The following is a 19,035-nucleotide window of genomic DNA, read 5'->3' as shown; positions in this document are numbered from 1 at the left end:
AAAAAAAAAAAAAAAAAAAAAAAAAAAAAAATTTTTTTCTTTTTTATTATTATTATTATTATTATTTGACTATTAATTAAGTTATTTCCTGGTAATTATATATATATATATATATATAATATTAATGAAATTTGATTATAATATAGAAATTAAAAAAATAAAAAAAAAAATAAAAAAAACCGAGAGATGAATGTTGTTACCATTTGCCAATTTATTGGTATCTGTAACGGAAAAAAAAACTTAACGAGGACGAGGTCCCCAAGTGATTGTGTGTCCTTCTCCGCAATAAGCCGTACCAAAAGATGGAAAATCTTCAATTGAAGCAGTATCCGGACGTCTTTGAGCCTGTTGCTGCTGCTGTTGCTGTTGTTGTTGTTGTTGTTGTTGTTCCCAAGGTCCTCCTCTTACTACGAAACCATCACCGCTCCCGTCACCTTGCCCTCGCTCTTCTCCCAACGAAAGCTGATATTGTTGCGGTCTTTGCAAATATTCGGCTGGAGGCAAATCGCTTAACTGAAATTAACAAAAAAAAAAATTTATTTATTCTCGAAATGTGTGACCTCGAGAAACCTCTTAAAATGTGAAACGTGGCTCACATAATTATCAGCTAAATTGAGAATTTCTTCCTTCGCATCCCAAACGTTGTCTTCGGAACCGATGATAGTAACCAAATTGGGATTCGAATCTCCCTGTCTTGGAAATTTAATTTCGACTTGATATTTATCCATGAGCTTACGAATAGATCTTCCTTTTTGTCCGATGAGACGAGAATGAACGCGACTATCGACTTCTATTTCTTCTTTAGTTCTTTCTTTCTGTAAATTAATTTAAAAAAAAAAAAAAAAAAAATTAAGGGCGATTCAGAAAAAAAAAACGGTTTTTTTTTTTTTTGGAAAATTTAAAGCAAATTTTACCAATTCATTAACGATTTTCAAAATGTGATCCCGGGCAGCAATCGCTTTTTCCTCGTAACCTTGAATCGTTATAATATGCTCTTCGGGATCTCCCCTTTTCGGAAGAGTGATTTGAACTCCGTAATTACTACGAATTTCCGATATAACGGCTCCTTTTTTCCCAATAATTTTCGGATGAAATTCGGGATCCACGTTTACCTGAAAGAAAAATTAAATCATTTACTCCTCGGCTCAATTTAATTAAAAACAAATCGATGGTTATATATATAAAAAAAAAAATCTCCCGGAAAAATTCAGGAGGACGTTTTAGCAAACACTCACAGACAGCGAAAAAGATTTCAATTGTCGATCTTGCTTATCCTTTTCCAGTTGCCTCACGCGTTCTTCTAAAGCCTCTTTGGCTTTTTCCACATTAGCTGGAGCTCCCGATATTTTAATGCAATCAAGTTTTTGGTCGGCTGGAGACAGAACAATATGAACGTCAAAATCATCCATCAGTTGACGAACGCTTCCCCCGGATTTTCCTATGATCGAACGGTGAAGATCAAAAGCCACGGGCACCTGATTGATTATTTTTCAATGGGGAAAAAAAAAAAATTTTATTAAATTCAATTACAAACAATTCAAACGCAAAAGAGTTCCCAAATGGAAATTTTTTTTTTTACCTCGACGGTCACGGGCACCAATTTTTCCAGGGCTTCTTTCGCGGCTTGACAATTTTCCGGCTGACCCGTGATTTTTATTATGTCGCAAGGTTTCACAACTTCTCCGTTTACTGCACCGTTTTCTTCTTTGTTATTATAATCTTCCGCTGGTGACAAACAACAAAATGATTGATTAATTTTCTTAAACGCTTCGCGTGAAATTTTTTTCATTTATTTTTTATTTTTACCTTGAAGATCTCGTTCTGGAAATTTTATTTGAACTTTATAATCGTAAGTTATATTTTGCACTTTTGTCCCTTTCGAGCCCATCACCGTCCGATGGTGTTTTTGAGGTATGACACATTCAATAGTAACCATTGATTCTAATTCTTTGACAATGTTTTCAATTTTTGCTTTTGCCATTTCGATGCTTTCCTTAAAACCTTTCAAAGTGACCTAAAAAAAAAAAAAAAAAAAATTGTAAAATTTAGCATTAAACTCAAAACTGTAGAATTATTCCCCCCCCACTCCCCTCCTCAATGGTGATAACCTACTTTATCAGATTCGCAGTTTGGACGTGGAAAAGAAATCGTTACTGTTCCACCGCATTCGTTGGTGATTTGTTGAATAACTTCCCCTCTGCGTGACACGAAATGTTTATGATGAACGGGATTTACTGTCATTTCCGCTTCCGTTAAGTTATCTATTTCTTTGATTGTTTTTTCCAATTCTAATTTAGCTTTTTCTATTTGTTCTTTTCTTCCGATTATGATAATCGTTTCTTTATCTTCATCTTTTTCCGAGGGGAAAACAATTCTTGCTCCCGTAGAATCTCTAATCTGCAAAATTGAAAAAATATTAATAAACAAACTTTACCTTTCGAAAAAAAAAAAATTACTCACATAAATATTTTTTTTATTAAACCCACTTTTTTAATTTTGGCACCATTTTTCCCTATTAAAAATTTATGATGTTGCGGTTTCGCTTTGATTTCTACCGTATAACTAGCGGCTTCTCTTTCATTTTTCAAAGCCTCTAGTTGCTGCTTAGCTTTTTCAACGTCTTCTTTGGGTCCTTTGATAGAAACCTACCACCAAAAAAAAAAAAAAAAAAAAATGTTAATATTTATCCAATTTTTTCATTGAACCAAAATAAAGTTTACAAAAAAATGCATGCGAGTCCAACTGTATAAGCGGAGTCAGTTGTACCAACCTTATCGCTTCTACTCTCGGAAGTTGGAAATTTTATTTGAACTCCTCCGCATTCTTCACTAATTGAATGAACTAATTTTCCACCCGGTCCGATCAGGGAATTATAAAACTTGGGAGGTATGGTTATTTCTTCGGTGACGATGTTGGCTAGTTCACCTTGAATTTTTTGAATTCTCTCCTTTAAAGAAACAAATAAAACGACGCAATTAAGATTTAATTTAGGATTTTTTTTTTTTTTTTTTTTAATTTACAAAAAAAAAAAAAAAATATTAAAATTTTTTTTTTTTAATAATTTTTTACCTTGGCTAAATTTGCATTTTCTTCTCTTCCTATTATACGGATAACGTCACTCCTGTCATCTTCACCAGGTAACTCTATCTTCGTTTGAGTTTCATCTCTTATTTTTTTTATATTCGCACCTCCTTTTCCAATAACAAATTTGTGAAATTGTTTAAATATGGGCACTTCTAACATAAAATTTTCTTCTGCTAATTCTTTAACTATTTTATTCAAATGCGCCGAACATTTTTCGACATCGTCCTTGAGACCGCGAACAATAACGTAATCTTTTTTCTCATCTAAAACAAATTTTTTATGAATAATAGAAAATTAATAATAATAATAATTTTACTTTTAATTTTAATTAGTCTCATTTGCATTAAATTAGTCAGGTGTGATACCCCGATCGTGTAACAAAAAAAAAAAAAAAATTCTTTAAAATTATTTTACCTGAACTAGGAAATATAATTTGAACTTGGTTGTAATTTTCTTTAATTTCTCTTATGTTTTCACCCTTTGAACCGATGATACTCGGGAAAAAACGGTGATCTATATTTATTATTTTTTCCGTTTCAGTTTCTAACTTAGTTACCATGGCTTGTAATTTTTTTTTCACAAACAGTACTCCATCTTTGTTTCCTTCGATTCGAATTATATTCGACGATGATCCATCTTCTTCTCCAATATTAATTAAAACTCCCGTATCTTCTTTTAAACGATTAACTAAATTTTAAAAAAAATTAATTACACATATATTTGTTTATTCGAGAGAGAGAGAGAGAGAGAAAAAAAATTACGAATGAAACCAGGAATAAAAAATTTACCGTTGGTTCCTCCTTTCCCAATAATGTGTTTATAATACTTGGGATCTACGTTTAATTCTTCAAATGTGTGAGTGCTTTGAAGCTCCTGAACAACTTTATCCAATTCCGCTTGAGCTTTTTCAACTTCTTCGCGAGGACCTTCGATTTTAATTTTGTTGTCCGTAAACTCCACGTGTACTCCTTTACTAAGATCCTGTGTAATTTTTTTGATGTTGGCTCCCTTTCTCCCTATTACATATTTATGAAGCCATGCTGGAGCATTAACGGTCGTAGATAAAACACTATTAGCTTTACTATAAACCATATCTAGAGCTGTGGATTTAATTTATTTATAAGAAAATTATATTTGTCTTTTTAGAATAATAACAATAATAATAAATATCCTGCCTAAGCCAAGTTTGTCCTGAGGTCCTCGGAGGGTAATGGTGTCGGTTGTAGAATCAGAGGGCGGCATTTCAACAGAAACTCCAGTTTTCTGTAAAATTTCAGCAATTGTATTTCCTTTAAATCCGATCACGTGTCGATGCTGAGATTTGGGAACTTCTACACATACTTGACTACATTTTTTTTCCTGATTGATAGAAAAAAATTTTTTTAAAAATGAAATTTCATTTTTCCCTTTTTTTCGGTTAAATTTTTTTCATACCATTTCTTTATAAATGGCTAATATTTTATCTTTGGCCACTTGAACTCCTTCTTTTTCTCCAGCAATTGTAATTTCATTGTTCTGAACACTCGTGGGCGGGACGTTTATTCTAACATTTGTTTCTTGCATTAGTTGATTTATTTTTTCATTATGTCCTCCACAAATAAAAGGATGATACATTTTTGGCACCGAAATTCTTTCATAAGCTTGCTTAGACTAAATTGTAAAAAAATAAGTAATAAATAAATAAATAAATAAATTTTTTTTTTGTTTTAATTTATAATAATAAAAATTAAATTAAAATTAAAATGAAATTTCACCTGTTCATCGGATGTGACTTTAATTTCATGAACAGCTTTTTCGATCCCTTCTTTAGATCCAATAATTTTAATGGCATCCGAGGGATCCGAAGCATTAGGCACAGAAATTTTACAACCAGTAACTTTTTCAAGTTCTTTGAGCTTTTGTCCTCCTTTACCCAGTAAATAACGATGATGTTCTTTTGGTATATTTAACATAATATCCCCCTTTCAAAAAAAAAAAAAAAAAAAAAAAAAAAATTATAAAATCACAATCAATCATTTAAAAAAAAAAAAAAAAAAAATTTTTTTGTTTCAAACTTTTTTATTACCTGGGTTTGAAAACAAGTTAATATTCTTCTTTTTGCTTCAGCCACAGAATTTAGTTTTCCTGTAACTAAAAAGGTCAAGGACTGATCTTTATTGGATGATATTTCAATAGTAGCTCCTGTTGCTTGCATTATATGATGACACGTCCTCATTGATTCGCTTTCACCAAATTTTTCACTAAGATCGAATTTACTTTCTTCGTGAGGAATCACAAAAACCTAGAAAAAAAAAATTTCAAGTGCTGACGTCTAAAAAAATAATTTTAATACCTAACAATTAACATCCCGGAAAATAAACAAAAAAAAAAAAACTTTAGAGGTAATAAACTATTACAAATAAATAAATAAAGTATGAAAAAAAAGTAGGTCGCACCTGAGTAACTATTGATGATCCTATTCTCATTTTATTGTTGCGTTGACCATGATGATTAACTGATGTAGAAATAGAAACAGGATTTTGAGGTAGAGCTGGAAATACCTCATCATAACTTCAAACAAACAAAAAAAAAAAGGACGGTAAGGTTATACCTTTATTATACCTTATTCTTATTAATTACTATTAAAAAAAATGTTTTGTAACTACCTGTAAGCATTTGTTTCGGCACTAGATGATGGGGAACCGTTGCTGTCAAACGAAGTCGACGCAGCCTCATTGTTGTATGGGGCAGACGCAACAATAGGGCTGGGTGGCTCATAAGGGGCACCTTCACTCACTGAATTCTGCATTATTGATATCAATTAGAGCAGGCCTAGGGATTGCGCGGTCGTTACAGACACACTGTAAATAAATGTTGTAGCCATTTTTAAACTATATCAAGCAAATAATTATGAATTAAAAAATTTAATCATAAAGCACAGTTACATAAAAATAAAATTTACTGTCTCATTTAAAAGATAGGTTACAAAAAAAAAAAAGTAAGATGGTTAAGAAAAAGGGAATGACCTTCTTGAACTGCAAGAATGCAATAAAATATTGAAACCAGTTTTTTCATATTTAAACCTAACCAACCAACCAACCAACCAACCATCAGACAAGTAAACATGATCTTGACATCAGCCTAAAACTACATTTTTTTTTTTTTTTTTAAGAATAATTTTCAAAGTAATTTTTTAATTGAATAAATAGTATCAAAGAATAGATGGTAGTGTACAAAAAAAAAAAATAATTTAATGAACATCACAAAAAAAAAAAAAATTTTTCAAATTGAAATTTTGTTAGTTTTGCTAAATTTTATTTATTATAAAAAAAAAAAGTTTTTACGATAATGCTAGTTAATACTAACTATTAGGTACTGATTCTATTTAATTGAATAAATTTTATTTATTATGTAATTTAAAAATAATTTATAAATTGCTAGAGAGTGTGAATTTTTATCTAAGCAACCTTGATACCTTATCTGTAAAAGCAACGATATTTTTTTTGCAAAGTATTAAAAAAACCAGTAGTATTTAATTCGGAAAAAAAACTTGTACTGTTTATTCATCAATTAAATTTTTCCTACCGATTTCTTTTTTTTTTTTAACAGTTAACCCTTTTCATTAACTAATTAAAAAATTATAAAAAAATTTATTTATAATAAAAAAAAGGGTATAGATTTAGATTTTAACACTGTTTTTTTATATTTATGATAATTTCAAAATATATTAAAAAACAAAATAACGAAAACATTCACATATTTTAAACATATTTTGCTGATTCTACTCGATTATCGAAACTCAAAAGATTCTTAATATCAAAAGTACTTTGGTTTTAAGAAAGAAATAATTTAAAAAGTATATATATTTCTTTTTCTCATAAAAGAATTTTTCTTTTTACAAAATCCACATTTTCTTTCATATTATTTACAATTAATAATTTCATTTACTTTAATAAAAATAATTTTAATAACTCTCATAAATTACATTTGAGACTTTGAATAAGAAACTAGATAAAATTAAAAAAGAGTGAAAAATCTAACATATTTAAGGTATGGTAAAATTGTTTTTAAAAAATTTTGTTGTAATTTTGAATAAATTAAAGTTTAAAAGTAAAAAATTTTTAAAATTAGGCAGTTGTGATTTAATGATGACATGCAAATAATTTTCACTATTCATTTAGTTAAAAAAAAATCAGTAGTAATTGTGTGGCGATGTTGAAATCAGCAAGTAATTAATGTTTATAACTTTAACCTATTTGATTCAATATGTTTAAAATTAAATAAAAAAGACTTGTAAATAAATAATAATTTTTAAAAAATAATATAAAAAATTCTTAACAGAGTTTAGTTTTTTTAATAAACATACTTTTTATAACACCACGTTTTACATTAATAACCAGGCCTCATTTGTCCTTTAATACGTGTCATGCATTTGTGGACCATTGACGTAGGCAAAAGTTAAACTTCAACTTCATGTTGTGAAAATTTGACAAAAAAAACTTACTGTACTGTAAATTCCAGAAAATCCGTCCTAGAAATACCAAACTGTCATTCCCTAATGTAGGGCTCTTCCCTTTTTTACTGTAAAAATTCGACGTTTTAAATAAAAAAATTTATTAAGTGATGCGTATCAGTTAATGAATAAATACTTAATAAACACATACCGTTTGGTAAATTCAAGCGAGTCTATCATGAGATTGAAGCATATTGACGATAGCAAAAAAAATTTCTCTTTTCTTTTTTGCTAAAGTGTAATGGAAAATACCGTAGATTTTAATAGCAACAAGTCTAAATGTAAAAAATAGCGTTACTTTTAATTTTAATTTAAAATTTGTATTAATATTTTTTCTTTTTTTTAAAATTATGAACGAAACTTAATATTTTGAAATTTGAAAAAATTCTTGCGAGATTTATTTTCTCCATTTATGTAATTTTTATTATTATAAAAATTATACATTATTCCAGCAAAATTTTATTAATTAATTTGAAATTTTTATAGGATTGCCAGTAAGAAAAAAAATTTTTTTTCTCACATTTATTCATTTTATTTAATTTTAAATCAAACTTTTTTTGCATTCTATACTTTGAGGACAAAACAATGTATTCTTATAATTGTTTTATTATTATATTGTGTATATTTCTATTATTGCAACAAGTAAAATGCCACTTTATTATTATTAATTACTGCATTCTTAATATGAGGTTACCATTAGAAAAATTAATTTCATTTATCAAAAATTAATAAATTTGAATTGAAATTTATTTTTTTAAAAGCATTTTTGATTAAAAAAAATTAGTAATCGTAACAACAATATGAACAACATATGGTTCTATTATTAGTTATCAGATAATAATATTTAATCAAAGCATGAATTTTGTAATAAGGATTGAATAAGAAATCAATACAATATTCAAATATAAAGTAGAGAAAAAAGAAAAATTTTAGTTTAGTAAAAAAAAAATTAAGTTTTTTTTGTGAGATTAGTTGACCGAAAGGGAAAATCTTCCCTTAAACCCGGAGGAATGATGGCGCCTTCATGATGATTGAGATCAGGTAAAGCTTGCGCAGTTATTCACATTAATTTATATAATAAATTCAAAACTATATTTTCCACTTTGTTAAAAATTTATATATATATATATATATATATATATATATATATATATATATATATATATATATATATATACTTTAGATTTATTAAAATAAATTTTGAAAAAAAAAATGAAAACTTTTCAATGGTTTCCAAAAATTTTTTATTTTTAAAATCCACATCAATAGAAATGAATAACAATTTGTTTGTTATTATTTAAAAAACAAAAAATTTCCTTTAAAGAAACTAATAAAACAATTTTATTAATAAATTTTAAAACAAAAAAAGGGGAGGTGGGGGAGGGAAATCAATTTGTTTCTTAAATTATTTATTTCTTTATTTGTTATTATACTTCAAATATAAATATAATCATTTTTGTTTGTATTTTTCAAAAAAATTAAAGGCTTCTCAATAAATTTTTGCCTTTTTTGTGTAATAATACTAAACATGGATGGTCCTTAAAGGGAAAAACAAACATTTTTTATATTATTTAACAAATTTAATTGCAAATTTTAGGGGAAAAAAAAATTAAAATATAACAATTTCACTCCATCATCATCTTTTCCAACATGTTTATCAATATAGAACATATTTGCAAAACCTTTTTTAATATAAAAAGGATTCATATGAGATGTAGTCCAATCCTTTTTGTTATCTTTTTTCACAACCTTTTCATACAACCACAGTATAAAATGAACTTGGATAAATGGTAAAAAGTTTTATAATTTACATTTTCTTAAAATTATTAAAAAAATTTTTATTTTAGTTCAACTGCAACATAAATTAATTTAGTTTTCTTCATCACCTCGGGGGTATTTTATTGCAGAAGGCATTTGTATTAAGTGTGTGTGTGTGTGTAAAATAAAAAAGATTTTCATTTAATCAAAATCGTGTTTTTAAAAAATGATTGTCGAAATTGATATATTTAAATAAAAAAAAAAAAAAAAAAAAAAACGAGTGAAATCATGTTATTATTATTATTATAAAATTACAGTGGCTTGCTCATTTAATTAATAGTGTGTGAAAGGGTAAACCAACCAATCAACCCTTTTGATTTATTTAAAGTGTTCATCTTTCTATTTTTGATTTTTACTTTTTTTTTCTAAAAATAATTTTTATATTTTATTTTTCGTCAGTTCGATAAAAAAAAAAAAAAAAAAAAAAAAAATTTGAATGGCCTACGTGAGGATTAATAACATTGAAATAATAATAATAATAAAACCTTGATTGGTTTTTTAAAACATGAAGTTGGTTATGAAAAACGAGAAAAAAAGATATGTAGTCTGCTATATACGAAATGAAGGGTTTCCTTCTCATAAATTATGTTCGTTTTTCGTTTTATAAAAGACAACATAAACACAAGAGCACTGGCAATTGTTGTATTGGCAGGAAAAGTATAAATTTATTTTATTTTTACTCAAAGAGAGAGAAACTCAATTATTTGAAAAAAAAAAAAAAAAAATTTTATTCTGTTTTGTTTTTTAGGTCAACTCCAAATTCTGCAATGGCGGACATATCTGTTCCCCTCCAAAAGAATGTTGCCCTTTGGGATGCTGTCTTGTATTTGCTTCTCCAGGCTATCGTCCAACAAAATCTCAAACTCCTGAAACTTCATCGATGCCAAATTTTTTCCTTTGGAACCACTGGCTCTTTTGGTACTAAATAAAAAAAAAAAAAAATTTTAAATAACGAAAACGTTATTTATTTTAATATAAATTTCTTCCTTTTTTTTTTTTTTAGGGCATTATTCGTCCTGTTATTCTTTATTGTTATGTGCGGATGTGGATTATGGAAACGACGCCAATTTTTATCAAATAGATTATGTCGCCGAAGAAGTAGAAGAAACGAAGAAGAAAGAACCGAATTTGATTCAACTGCCAATTATTACCCCCCGCCACAATATAATGGATGCTCATCGTTTCATTATGCTCCTCCGCCATACACCGAGGTAAATAAATAAAAAAAAATTATGTCAATTGTTTAACATTCGACATTATTACTAAACCGTACCTTTTTTTTTTTTTTTTTTAGGTGACGTCTAAACCTGACTTGTACCCTTTGGTAATAAGTTACAGATCAGAAAATGGTAAATTAGGTGGCAATTCATTTATGGTACAATATTTTAGAAACTACGTGCTTCACCCTGCCTTGGGTATTAATTAAATATAATTGATTAATATTAAAACAAAAAACTTTTCGTATAATCTGTGCAAAATTTATTCCAGGTCCGCTTCCAACCGGAAGTTCTAAAAATCCAGTTAATCCAACAACTTTTGTTTCCAACACGGTACAAGAAGTAGATTCAAATTATCCTCCCAGTTACGAAGAGTCAAGAATGGGCGATAGAAATTATTCCCAGATGCAATCCGTGAACGAAATGACACAAAGAGAACAAATAAATACCTATTTGCCTCAGGTACTACCACCGTTTTGTTTTTTCATCAACGAATCTCCCGGATTGTTTTATATATATATACCTATTTTTAATTTCAGGAACAAAATATTGGAAATAATGGGAGCGAGCAAATAAGTATAGACATGCCACCGATTTTAAAGGAAAATATTTACCAAAATTTACAAAGCGTACCCGTTAGAAGACAAGAAATATTAAATGCGAAAGGAAACGTACCTGTGACGTTTACAAATTCCGAAGTTTTGAAAACAACCTCGATAAAATCTTATAATAAAATATTAAAAGAAGATAGATTTAGTCATGCACCGATAAAAACATTTAAAAGAAATTTGAAAACAACCGCGTTATCAAATTCTGCAGATTCCATCAGGGGTAGAGGAAATCATCAACCCCATCAATATTCTTCGGATGTTATTTTAGCTCAACCCCAAAGCTACTGCGAATCTAATAACGATTTACATTACGATTCTTCTGATATATTAGCCAATACCCATCACTACCTTCGTCGCGTGAACGATAGTTATTCTTCGGAGGACAACCTATCACAACCAAGAGGATCACTACAAGATTTCGTTTCTTCTGACGGTTTGTCACATTCACAATTTTCAAATCTCGAAATAAATAATTTTTCAACGAGTTCGGAAGTTAGCTCTTTGCAAGGATGCGGAAGTCCAGATTCACCCCCACAAGCAATAAGTCCAACGGGAGAATTTCGTAATCTTTTGGAAAAAATTCAACAACTTCCAAATCAAAAGGATGGTAATAAATATCCGGACGCGAAATCTCATGAATATTTAAATTACGATGCCGCTTTGTCTTTGATAGAAAATACAAAAATGGACGACGATGATGAGAACAACGTTGTTAAAATTGATGAAAATGAAGATGTCGAAAGTTGTTGTCTGTTGTTAAATGAACCCCCACAAAATTTACAATCAAAATCAAAAATTAAAAAATTAAACGTGACGCGTCCAAGTAAATTATTGGGAAAACCGCGTTTTCCAAAAAGAAGTAAAACTTTTTATACTCCATTATGCCACAGTGCCATAAATTTGGGAAAAATTAACGCTACGAAATCAAGCGTTTCCGCTCCTGTCACACCGATAACCAATTTTCCAAGTCCGGAAAATTTTTCGTTGAATTTTATTTTAAATACCAATAATAATAAAAATGGTTGTTCGAAAAATAATTTAGAAAAAAAAAATTCCGATGGAAAATTATTACTATTATACGATGAAGAAGATGAAGATGAAGAAGCAGAAGAAATTAACGATGAATTATTTTAAATAATAATAATAATAATATTATTATAAAATGCACGCAATTTAATTTAATAATAATAATAATAATAAAAGCAGCAAATTTTTTATGTTTTCTGCTAGCCATTTAATATTCGTCCATTTAATAATAATATTTTATTAATATTAAGTATGTATATATATATAAGTACTTTTTTTTTGTTGGGGGGTGGGGGAGGGGGGTAAATCTTTTTAAAAAAAAAAATGTGATTGAACATTAATTAATCTACACAAATTATTATTTATATTAATTTTTGGGAAATTTAATAAGAAAAACAAAAAATCTTTCAGGTTTTATATATTTTTATTCGTATAATATAATAAATAATCGCCTGATTGCCGCCAATTATTTAATAAATAAATATTTTATTAATGTACTGTCACACATTTATTAAATTTAATAATTTTTTTTTTCTATTTTTAGTTAGTTTTAAAAAAAAAATGGATATATATATATATATATATAATTATTAAAGATCTCTCTCGATATAATAATCGATAATCGATAATCGATTCGCTTGACCACATTAACATGTAAATTACACTTGTGCCGAATATTTATTTATTTTATAAACTTTTAATAACTTCAAAAAATGATAATTTTAATAAATAAATAAATAAATATGTAATTAAAAGTTTTGAAGTATATAATATAAACTTTGTTAATTATAATAAATAAATCATTATGAATTGACAAGATGATGATGATAATAATTTTGTTTAAAAATAATTTTATCCATGTTATTGTATTGATTTTATTAAAATTATTATTAATCATAATAATAATAATAATAATTTACTATATTTTAGGGAGCTGTAAGGAAGAAGAAGAAGAAAAAAAAACTAAATCGATTTTTTTTAAATTGATAAAATGTTTTCTAAATTTAATAGAAAAAAAATTTTGGTAAGTAATAACACCCACAAAAATTATTAAGTTATACAAACAATAATGATAATTATATATATATAAATATAAATATATAATATATATATAAAGACAAGACATTAAAATTATATTATTATTATTATTTTTTTTTATACAATAAAACAACATTCGACAGAAAAAAAAAAAATTCATTCACGTACTACAAAAAAATTTAAATTCAATTAGAAAAAAATTAAAAAAAAAATAAGTAATAATAATAATAATAATTACAACAAATAATAATAATAATAATATTTTAAATGATTTCTAATGCAAATTATTATTGCACTTTAATAAGTTTAAATATTTTAACTATATATATAAAAAAAAATAAACTTTTTGATTCGATATATTTCGATTGATTGATTGATCGATTCCAATTAAAAAAAATGTAAACAAAAAAATAACTGTTAAAATATTATTATTATTATTATTAAAAAAAAAGTTTTGATCGATTTATATTTATATAAAAATACCAAATAAATAATTAATCTCAGTCTTTTTCTAAAATTAAATTTTTTTTTAATAAATGACACGCCAGACAATCACAATTTTTTTTTTTTTTTTATTTTATTTTATTATAAATAATTTTGATTGTTATAATAACACTGAGTAGATTCTGATAAAATAATAATAATAATAATAATAATAACAAAAAAAATTTAAAAAAAATTAAAATCATAAAAAAAAAAATTGTTTTTATTATTATTATCATTAACAAGTTGTAGTACGATTTTAAATTTAAAAGTAAAAAAAATTTATACGATTTTTTTAAAATTGATATTTTGAATCAGATATAATTATTATATATATATATATATATATTCAGTCTTTCATTCATTGTCGATGTTTTTAACGCTGAATTATTTCATTTAAATAATAATAATAATAATAATAATAATAATAGCAATCGTAAGAAAAAAAAAAAAAAAAAAGAAAAAAAATTGTAATAAACGCGAGGATTATATTAATAGGAACCAAAAATATATTTTTTGTTTTTTGTTTTTTCTGTAATATTTTTATACTGATTATCTTATAAATAATATATTGTTTCAAATCAGTTTTATATCATCTTGTAAAATAAACTGTGATATCAGTCAGAATTTTAAATGAAATTATTTAAATATGTATATATATATATATTACATAAACTCATTATTGAGTATTATTAAAGTGTCACGGTTTTGATTGTTTGTTTCCAACATAATTTTTTTTTTTTTTTTTTTTTTTTGTGAACTTTAAATGTATAAATTTATATATGTATATGTATATAGAAAGTAACTGTAAAACGATTTTAAAAAATTTTACATTGACTTAGGAGAGATGTACAGAATATCAATTCGACAGTGTCACAATCACTGCCACAAAAATAATCATCATAATGCAATCTTGTTAATGATACTACTACTATAAATATATATAGTAAACTTAAAAGAGAGAGAGAGAGAGAGAGAGAGAGAGAGAGAGAGAGATAGATAGATAAAAAAAAAAAAATTAAATAAAAATTAAATAAAATTTTGATATAAAACTAATAATATAAAACGATAATGAATTAATATAATCGATTCATTGTCGATTTTCTTCTTCTTTTGCAGATATACTATCCGCGTAAGCCCGTAAAACACTTTCACAGACAAATTTATACTGACTCTATATAAAAAAAAATGTTATTTAATGATTAATATTAATTTCAATTAATTTCTTTTTTTTTTTTTTTTTTTTTGTTTACTTACAGAAGTTTGAATCATCATTGCTCTTTGATCTCTCATCGTTTTCACTATATCTAAAGGGTAAATTGGTTCGTTGGCTTCCATTAAACAAAGAGCGGTTTCCATTAAAATTAATACACCCGTTCTACCTGTAATTTAAAAAAAAATTTCTTTTGTTTCCCATCCACATATTACAGTTGACTTATTATTATTATTATTGAATGTTTGAATCCCACCAATTCCTGCCGAACAGTGCACCAATATTGGTTCGACCATTCCGATTCTAGCTCTTCTTACTCTTTCGGTAAATGATAAAAATTCTAAAGGTGAATCAGGGACGCCATGATCCGGCCAAGCTAAATACTGCATGTGTGATATATCTCTTTCTTCGTTCCTCTATAAAAAAAATAATCACGTGTATTTTTCCTAAACCATCAACTTTGAGAATTTCAGGTTTTGTGTAACACAAACCTTTAAATCTTTAAGTAAAAACTCTCGAAAAACAAAACTCCCGCCATCGTCGGTTTCTTCTTTCACGCAAGTTATTTCGAGTTGGTTTATCTGAAGAATATTTTCACTATTTGGCCAGTATTGATGGCACTTGGGACGACCGCGTTCGGACAGAGGTGTTAACATTACAATCAATCCTGTTCCTGCTTCCAAAACCATTTGCCAAAATTGTCCTACCGTTGATGATAAAGGCCCTTCACCAAAATAAAATAAATACTTTGTCATTAAAAATGCTGTGAATATAATACAAAAAAAAAAAAAAAAAAAACATTTGAATTTTAACTTATTTACCTTGTGTGGCAATATACCTATTGACAATTCCAGAACCTGGAATTTCCATGTTAACGTAGCTAGCATTTATGTAATCACCTCCTTCGCAATCTTGAAGTATTACTCTAGTTTTATCGTATGGCGATATATCACGATATCTATTTTTACTTTGGTTTTCGCTTTTTTTTGCTTCGTTTGTACTAAGTCCTTAACATTAAATAAATTAATAAAAAAAAGAATTTACCTTCCGTAAATTGATAATAAAAAAATAATTAGATTTTACTACAAACTCTTTTTTTTTTTTTTTACTACGAACCTGGTTTTTTTCTGTAAAGTTGATCAAATTGTACCAGTATGGCTCCACTGGCTAAACCGTCTTCTAATAATAACATTGATTGACTTAAAGCATCTGCTCCGTTTGATATTGTTTGTACTTCCGGAACATACTGGTAAGCTGGTTCCTCGACTTGATTCGTGTCGTACAATACTAATATTAAGTAAAAATAAATATTTAATAAAAATTTTGCAAACAGAAAACAAAAAAAATTGTTTTCGGGTACCCACCATTAGGTTTAACAATTAATACTAATTCACCGGGCTCGTTATCTCGGGCATTTCGTATTAAGTTTACAACTTCTTCGTGTGTCATATGAGCGATGTCGATACCATTAACCAAGACAACTTGATCACCTTCGCTTAGTTTGGGGTAACAACGATCGGCTGGAGTATTAGGAGCAACTCGTGACACCAACACCTGATAAATGTAGAAAAATAATGAGTACAGTCAAGTACGTTAAAATCAAAAGGGTTGGTTGTGTCGACCTACCGGCAGATCCAAATCCGCTCCTCCCTTAACATTAAACCCAAAACGTCCTTGTTCGTCAGGCATTATTTTAATCACAACCATTCCTCCTTCTTCTATACCGTCAGAAGAAGTTGGAAGTAGTGATTCATCTACCCCAAATTGCCTTTTGTAAATCACAGTTTTGTTTTCGACCTGTGTTCCTGCTTTGTATTTGTTATTTACTTGCGACGTATCACATTGATCTTCTTTTTCGGATGGTAATGAATCTTCGTCAGCATAAACTAAAATTCGAAATATAATGTTATTTTTTGAAAAAATTTTATTACGAAAAGTTAGTATTATTATTATTATTATTGTCGTACCCATTGTTTTTCCCAGGGACGTATTATCTAATGATAAACTTCGACTTCCTTCTATTTCTGTGTGCACACTTTTCCCATTTGATACAAATGTTGAATGCTCATCAAATCCTCCTTCCCTGTAATATAAAAAATCAATAATAATAATAATATAAAAAGTAATAATAATAATAATAATCCATCAATTAATATATTCGTACTCATGTGTTGGTGATTTATCCCAAGCTCTTTTAGGTTCCCGATAACCTAAAGAAGTAACCTTGTTGTCGTGAGTTCTTGGAGTTCTAGTGGACGGTTTGATTTTTTCATCGACTGATTGAACACTTGCACGAATAGTTCGACGACTAGGAGATCTAAAACATTTAAATAAATTTTACTTTTGCTCCGTGAAATTTATTTTTTTTTTTTTTTTTTATCACGTGTAATTCTTACCTAACAAAATTGCGTTCCATCTTAGCTCTCTGTTTTCCCTCTTCAACCGTTTGAAATTCTGTTTTACCAGAGTAAGAAAATCTAGAACCAATACCAAATCTTAAACCTAAAGGAAAACGTCTTGACCTTAATTGCGGTGACTGCAATCGAAAAAATGTGTGATGTTCCACACAACATTTCCACAAACTCTTACAAGAACGATAAGAAACCATGTTGAAACCTAGGAGGGTATCATAATTTTCACTCTGAAAATTTTTAAGTAATCGTTACAAGATGTAATACTAAAACTTGAAGTATTTTTCAAAATCAAACAAAAAATTTAGTTGATTGCAGTTTTACCTGTTCCCGTCGAAGCTGAACAAAAAATTGTTTCTGCTTAAATGAAATTTTTACTATTTTAGACCAGGAAAAAGTATTAACTTTAATATTGTTTTGGAAGACAACCAATCCTATGGATGAAACTCCTAAATAAATTTCTTTATTGGAAGAATCCTATTAAACAATTTAAGTAATGTTACAAAAAACTCCAGTTGAATTATCACAATTGTTTTATTAATTTCTAATACCCTTGCTTTATGTAAATCTACTCCATACATTTCCAGTCTCTTGGCATGATCTAAAAAATTGTATTCGGCATCTGCAGGTGTTTGCCCTTTATGAAGTTTATGGAGCTCGCATATTTTTCTTTCAAGTTCTTCATTTTGATTAGGAATTAATGCAAGTGTAGACAAATATCCATAAGAATGATCTACAGGATTATAATCTCCCAATTCGGCTGCAAATATTACATAACAATGAAAACGATAAAATATACATTCATTGAAAATTACGCTTAATTAATTACGCTTATACTAATTATGCTTACATTGAACCATATAACTTGCCAACAAACAAGCAGCACTAGTAGGAACTATTAATCTTCCAGACAAAATATCTTTCCTAACTTGTAGGTAAAAATGATATCGAGTGTATTCTTCTTGCAATTTACTAGGATCCATAACATAAAATTTTACCCTGAAAAACAATTGGCCAGTGCCAATTTGTTTTTTTAAAGATTTTTTCGGGTCCAACCATCTCTGAAAAAAAATTTTTATTTACAAAAATATTATCTCAAGTATTGCTTTTTTTGAAAATACTACAGTAAAATAATAATTATAAATTTTTAAATCTTCATCGAAATAAGTACATTAAAAAATTACCATTATATCAGGGTTATGGTAAGTTGTATTACTACCATTGTCGACAAACTGAAGACCGAAATAATCTTTTTCAATTAACTCTAAGTGAAGGAAAACAGCATCTAACAATTCTTGGCCTTTAGCATGCTTCTGTTAATAATAAAATTAAGTAATATGGTTTAAAATTAATATTAAATATAAATTAATTTAAACAGAAAGACACTTGTAATTTTACAATTTCAATCATTTTAATAAAGAATTCTTACATCAATACGAAATGTATGCTGTGTGTCATCAAGAAAAATAACCACTGAATCAATAGTTTTTCGTCGTCTTTCTTTTGCTTGTTCAGAAGCTCGAACGTTATAAGATCCACTTGACGTGATAAAAGCTCTACGAGATACGTTTTCAATCATTTCGGCATATTCCAATGCATTATATTTTATCCGTGTTAACAAGAGTAACAGCAAAACTTCGTT

At 27.5% G+C, this 19,035-nt stretch overlaps 4 protein-coding genes across 4 annotated transcripts; 1 reads left to right on the top strand and 3 right to left on the bottom strand.

Moving 5' to 3' along the window:
- Window positions 1-240: 240 nt before the first annotated feature.
- Window positions 241-5,872, bottom strand: Phum_PHUM004660 (Vigilin, putative; the record flags this gene model as incomplete). Its single annotated transcript, XM_002422627.1, has 18 exons — window positions 241-513; window positions 597-815; window positions 915-1,112; window positions 1,236-1,475; window positions 1,580-1,759; window positions 1,841-2,014; window positions 2,113-2,397; window positions 2,487-2,645; window positions 2,771-2,947; window positions 3,070-3,309; window positions 3,464-3,771; window positions 3,873-4,184; window positions 4,260-4,443; window positions 4,519-4,734; window positions 4,839-5,045; window positions 5,150-5,365; window positions 5,520-5,634; window positions 5,730-5,872. 18 exons carry the CDS (start codon window positions 5,870-5,872, stop codon window positions 241-243), a joined length of 3,846 nt encoding a protein of 1,281 aa, XP_002422672.1.
- A 4,027-nt stretch (window positions 5,873-9,899) lies between these two features.
- Phum_PHUM004650 (uncharacterized protein) lies at window positions 9,900-12,356 on the top strand (the record flags this gene model as incomplete). The annotated part of the gene is made up of 6 exons (XM_002422626.1): window positions 9,900-9,904; window positions 10,143-10,312; window positions 10,398-10,492; window positions 10,689-10,743; window positions 10,883-11,073; window positions 11,151-12,356. 6 exons carry the CDS (start codon window positions 9,900-9,902, stop codon window positions 12,354-12,356), a joined length of 1,722 nt encoding a protein of 573 aa, XP_002422671.1.
- Window positions 12,357-14,859: 2,503 nt separating this feature from the next.
- Window positions 14,860-16,953, bottom strand: Phum_PHUM004640 (tyrosine-protein phosphatase non-receptor type, putative; the record flags this gene model as incomplete). The annotated part of the gene is made up of 8 exons (XM_002422625.1): window positions 14,860-14,943; window positions 15,027-15,151; window positions 15,239-15,398; window positions 15,474-15,706; window positions 15,804-15,989; window positions 16,099-16,248; window positions 16,347-16,536; window positions 16,609-16,953. 8 exons carry the CDS (start codon window positions 16,951-16,953, stop codon window positions 14,860-14,862), a joined length of 1,473 nt encoding a protein of 490 aa, XP_002422670.1.
- A 421-nt stretch (window positions 16,954-17,374) lies between these two features.
- On the bottom strand, window positions 17,375-18,972 carry Phum_PHUM004630 (uncharacterized protein; the record flags this gene model as incomplete). The annotated part of the gene is made up of 7 exons (XM_002422624.1): window positions 17,375-17,623; window positions 17,718-17,870; window positions 17,945-18,153; window positions 18,244-18,392; window positions 18,477-18,546; window positions 18,610-18,706; window positions 18,823-18,972. The coding sequence occupies 7 exons, from the start codon at window positions 18,970-18,972 to the stop codon at window positions 17,375-17,377; spliced, it is 1,077 nt and encodes a 358-aa protein (XP_002422669.1).
- Between the last annotated feature and the right edge of the window lie 63 nt (window positions 18,973-19,035).

The sequence above is a fragment of the Pediculus humanus genome, genomic scaffold (assembly GCF_000006295.1).
Source record: "Pediculus humanus corporis 1103172107365 genomic scaffold, whole genome shotgun sequence".
Taxonomy (NCBI): domain Eukaryota; kingdom Metazoa; phylum Arthropoda; class Insecta; order Psocodea; family Pediculidae; genus Pediculus; species Pediculus humanus.
This window is presented reverse-complemented; position numbering and strand designations above follow the sequence as displayed.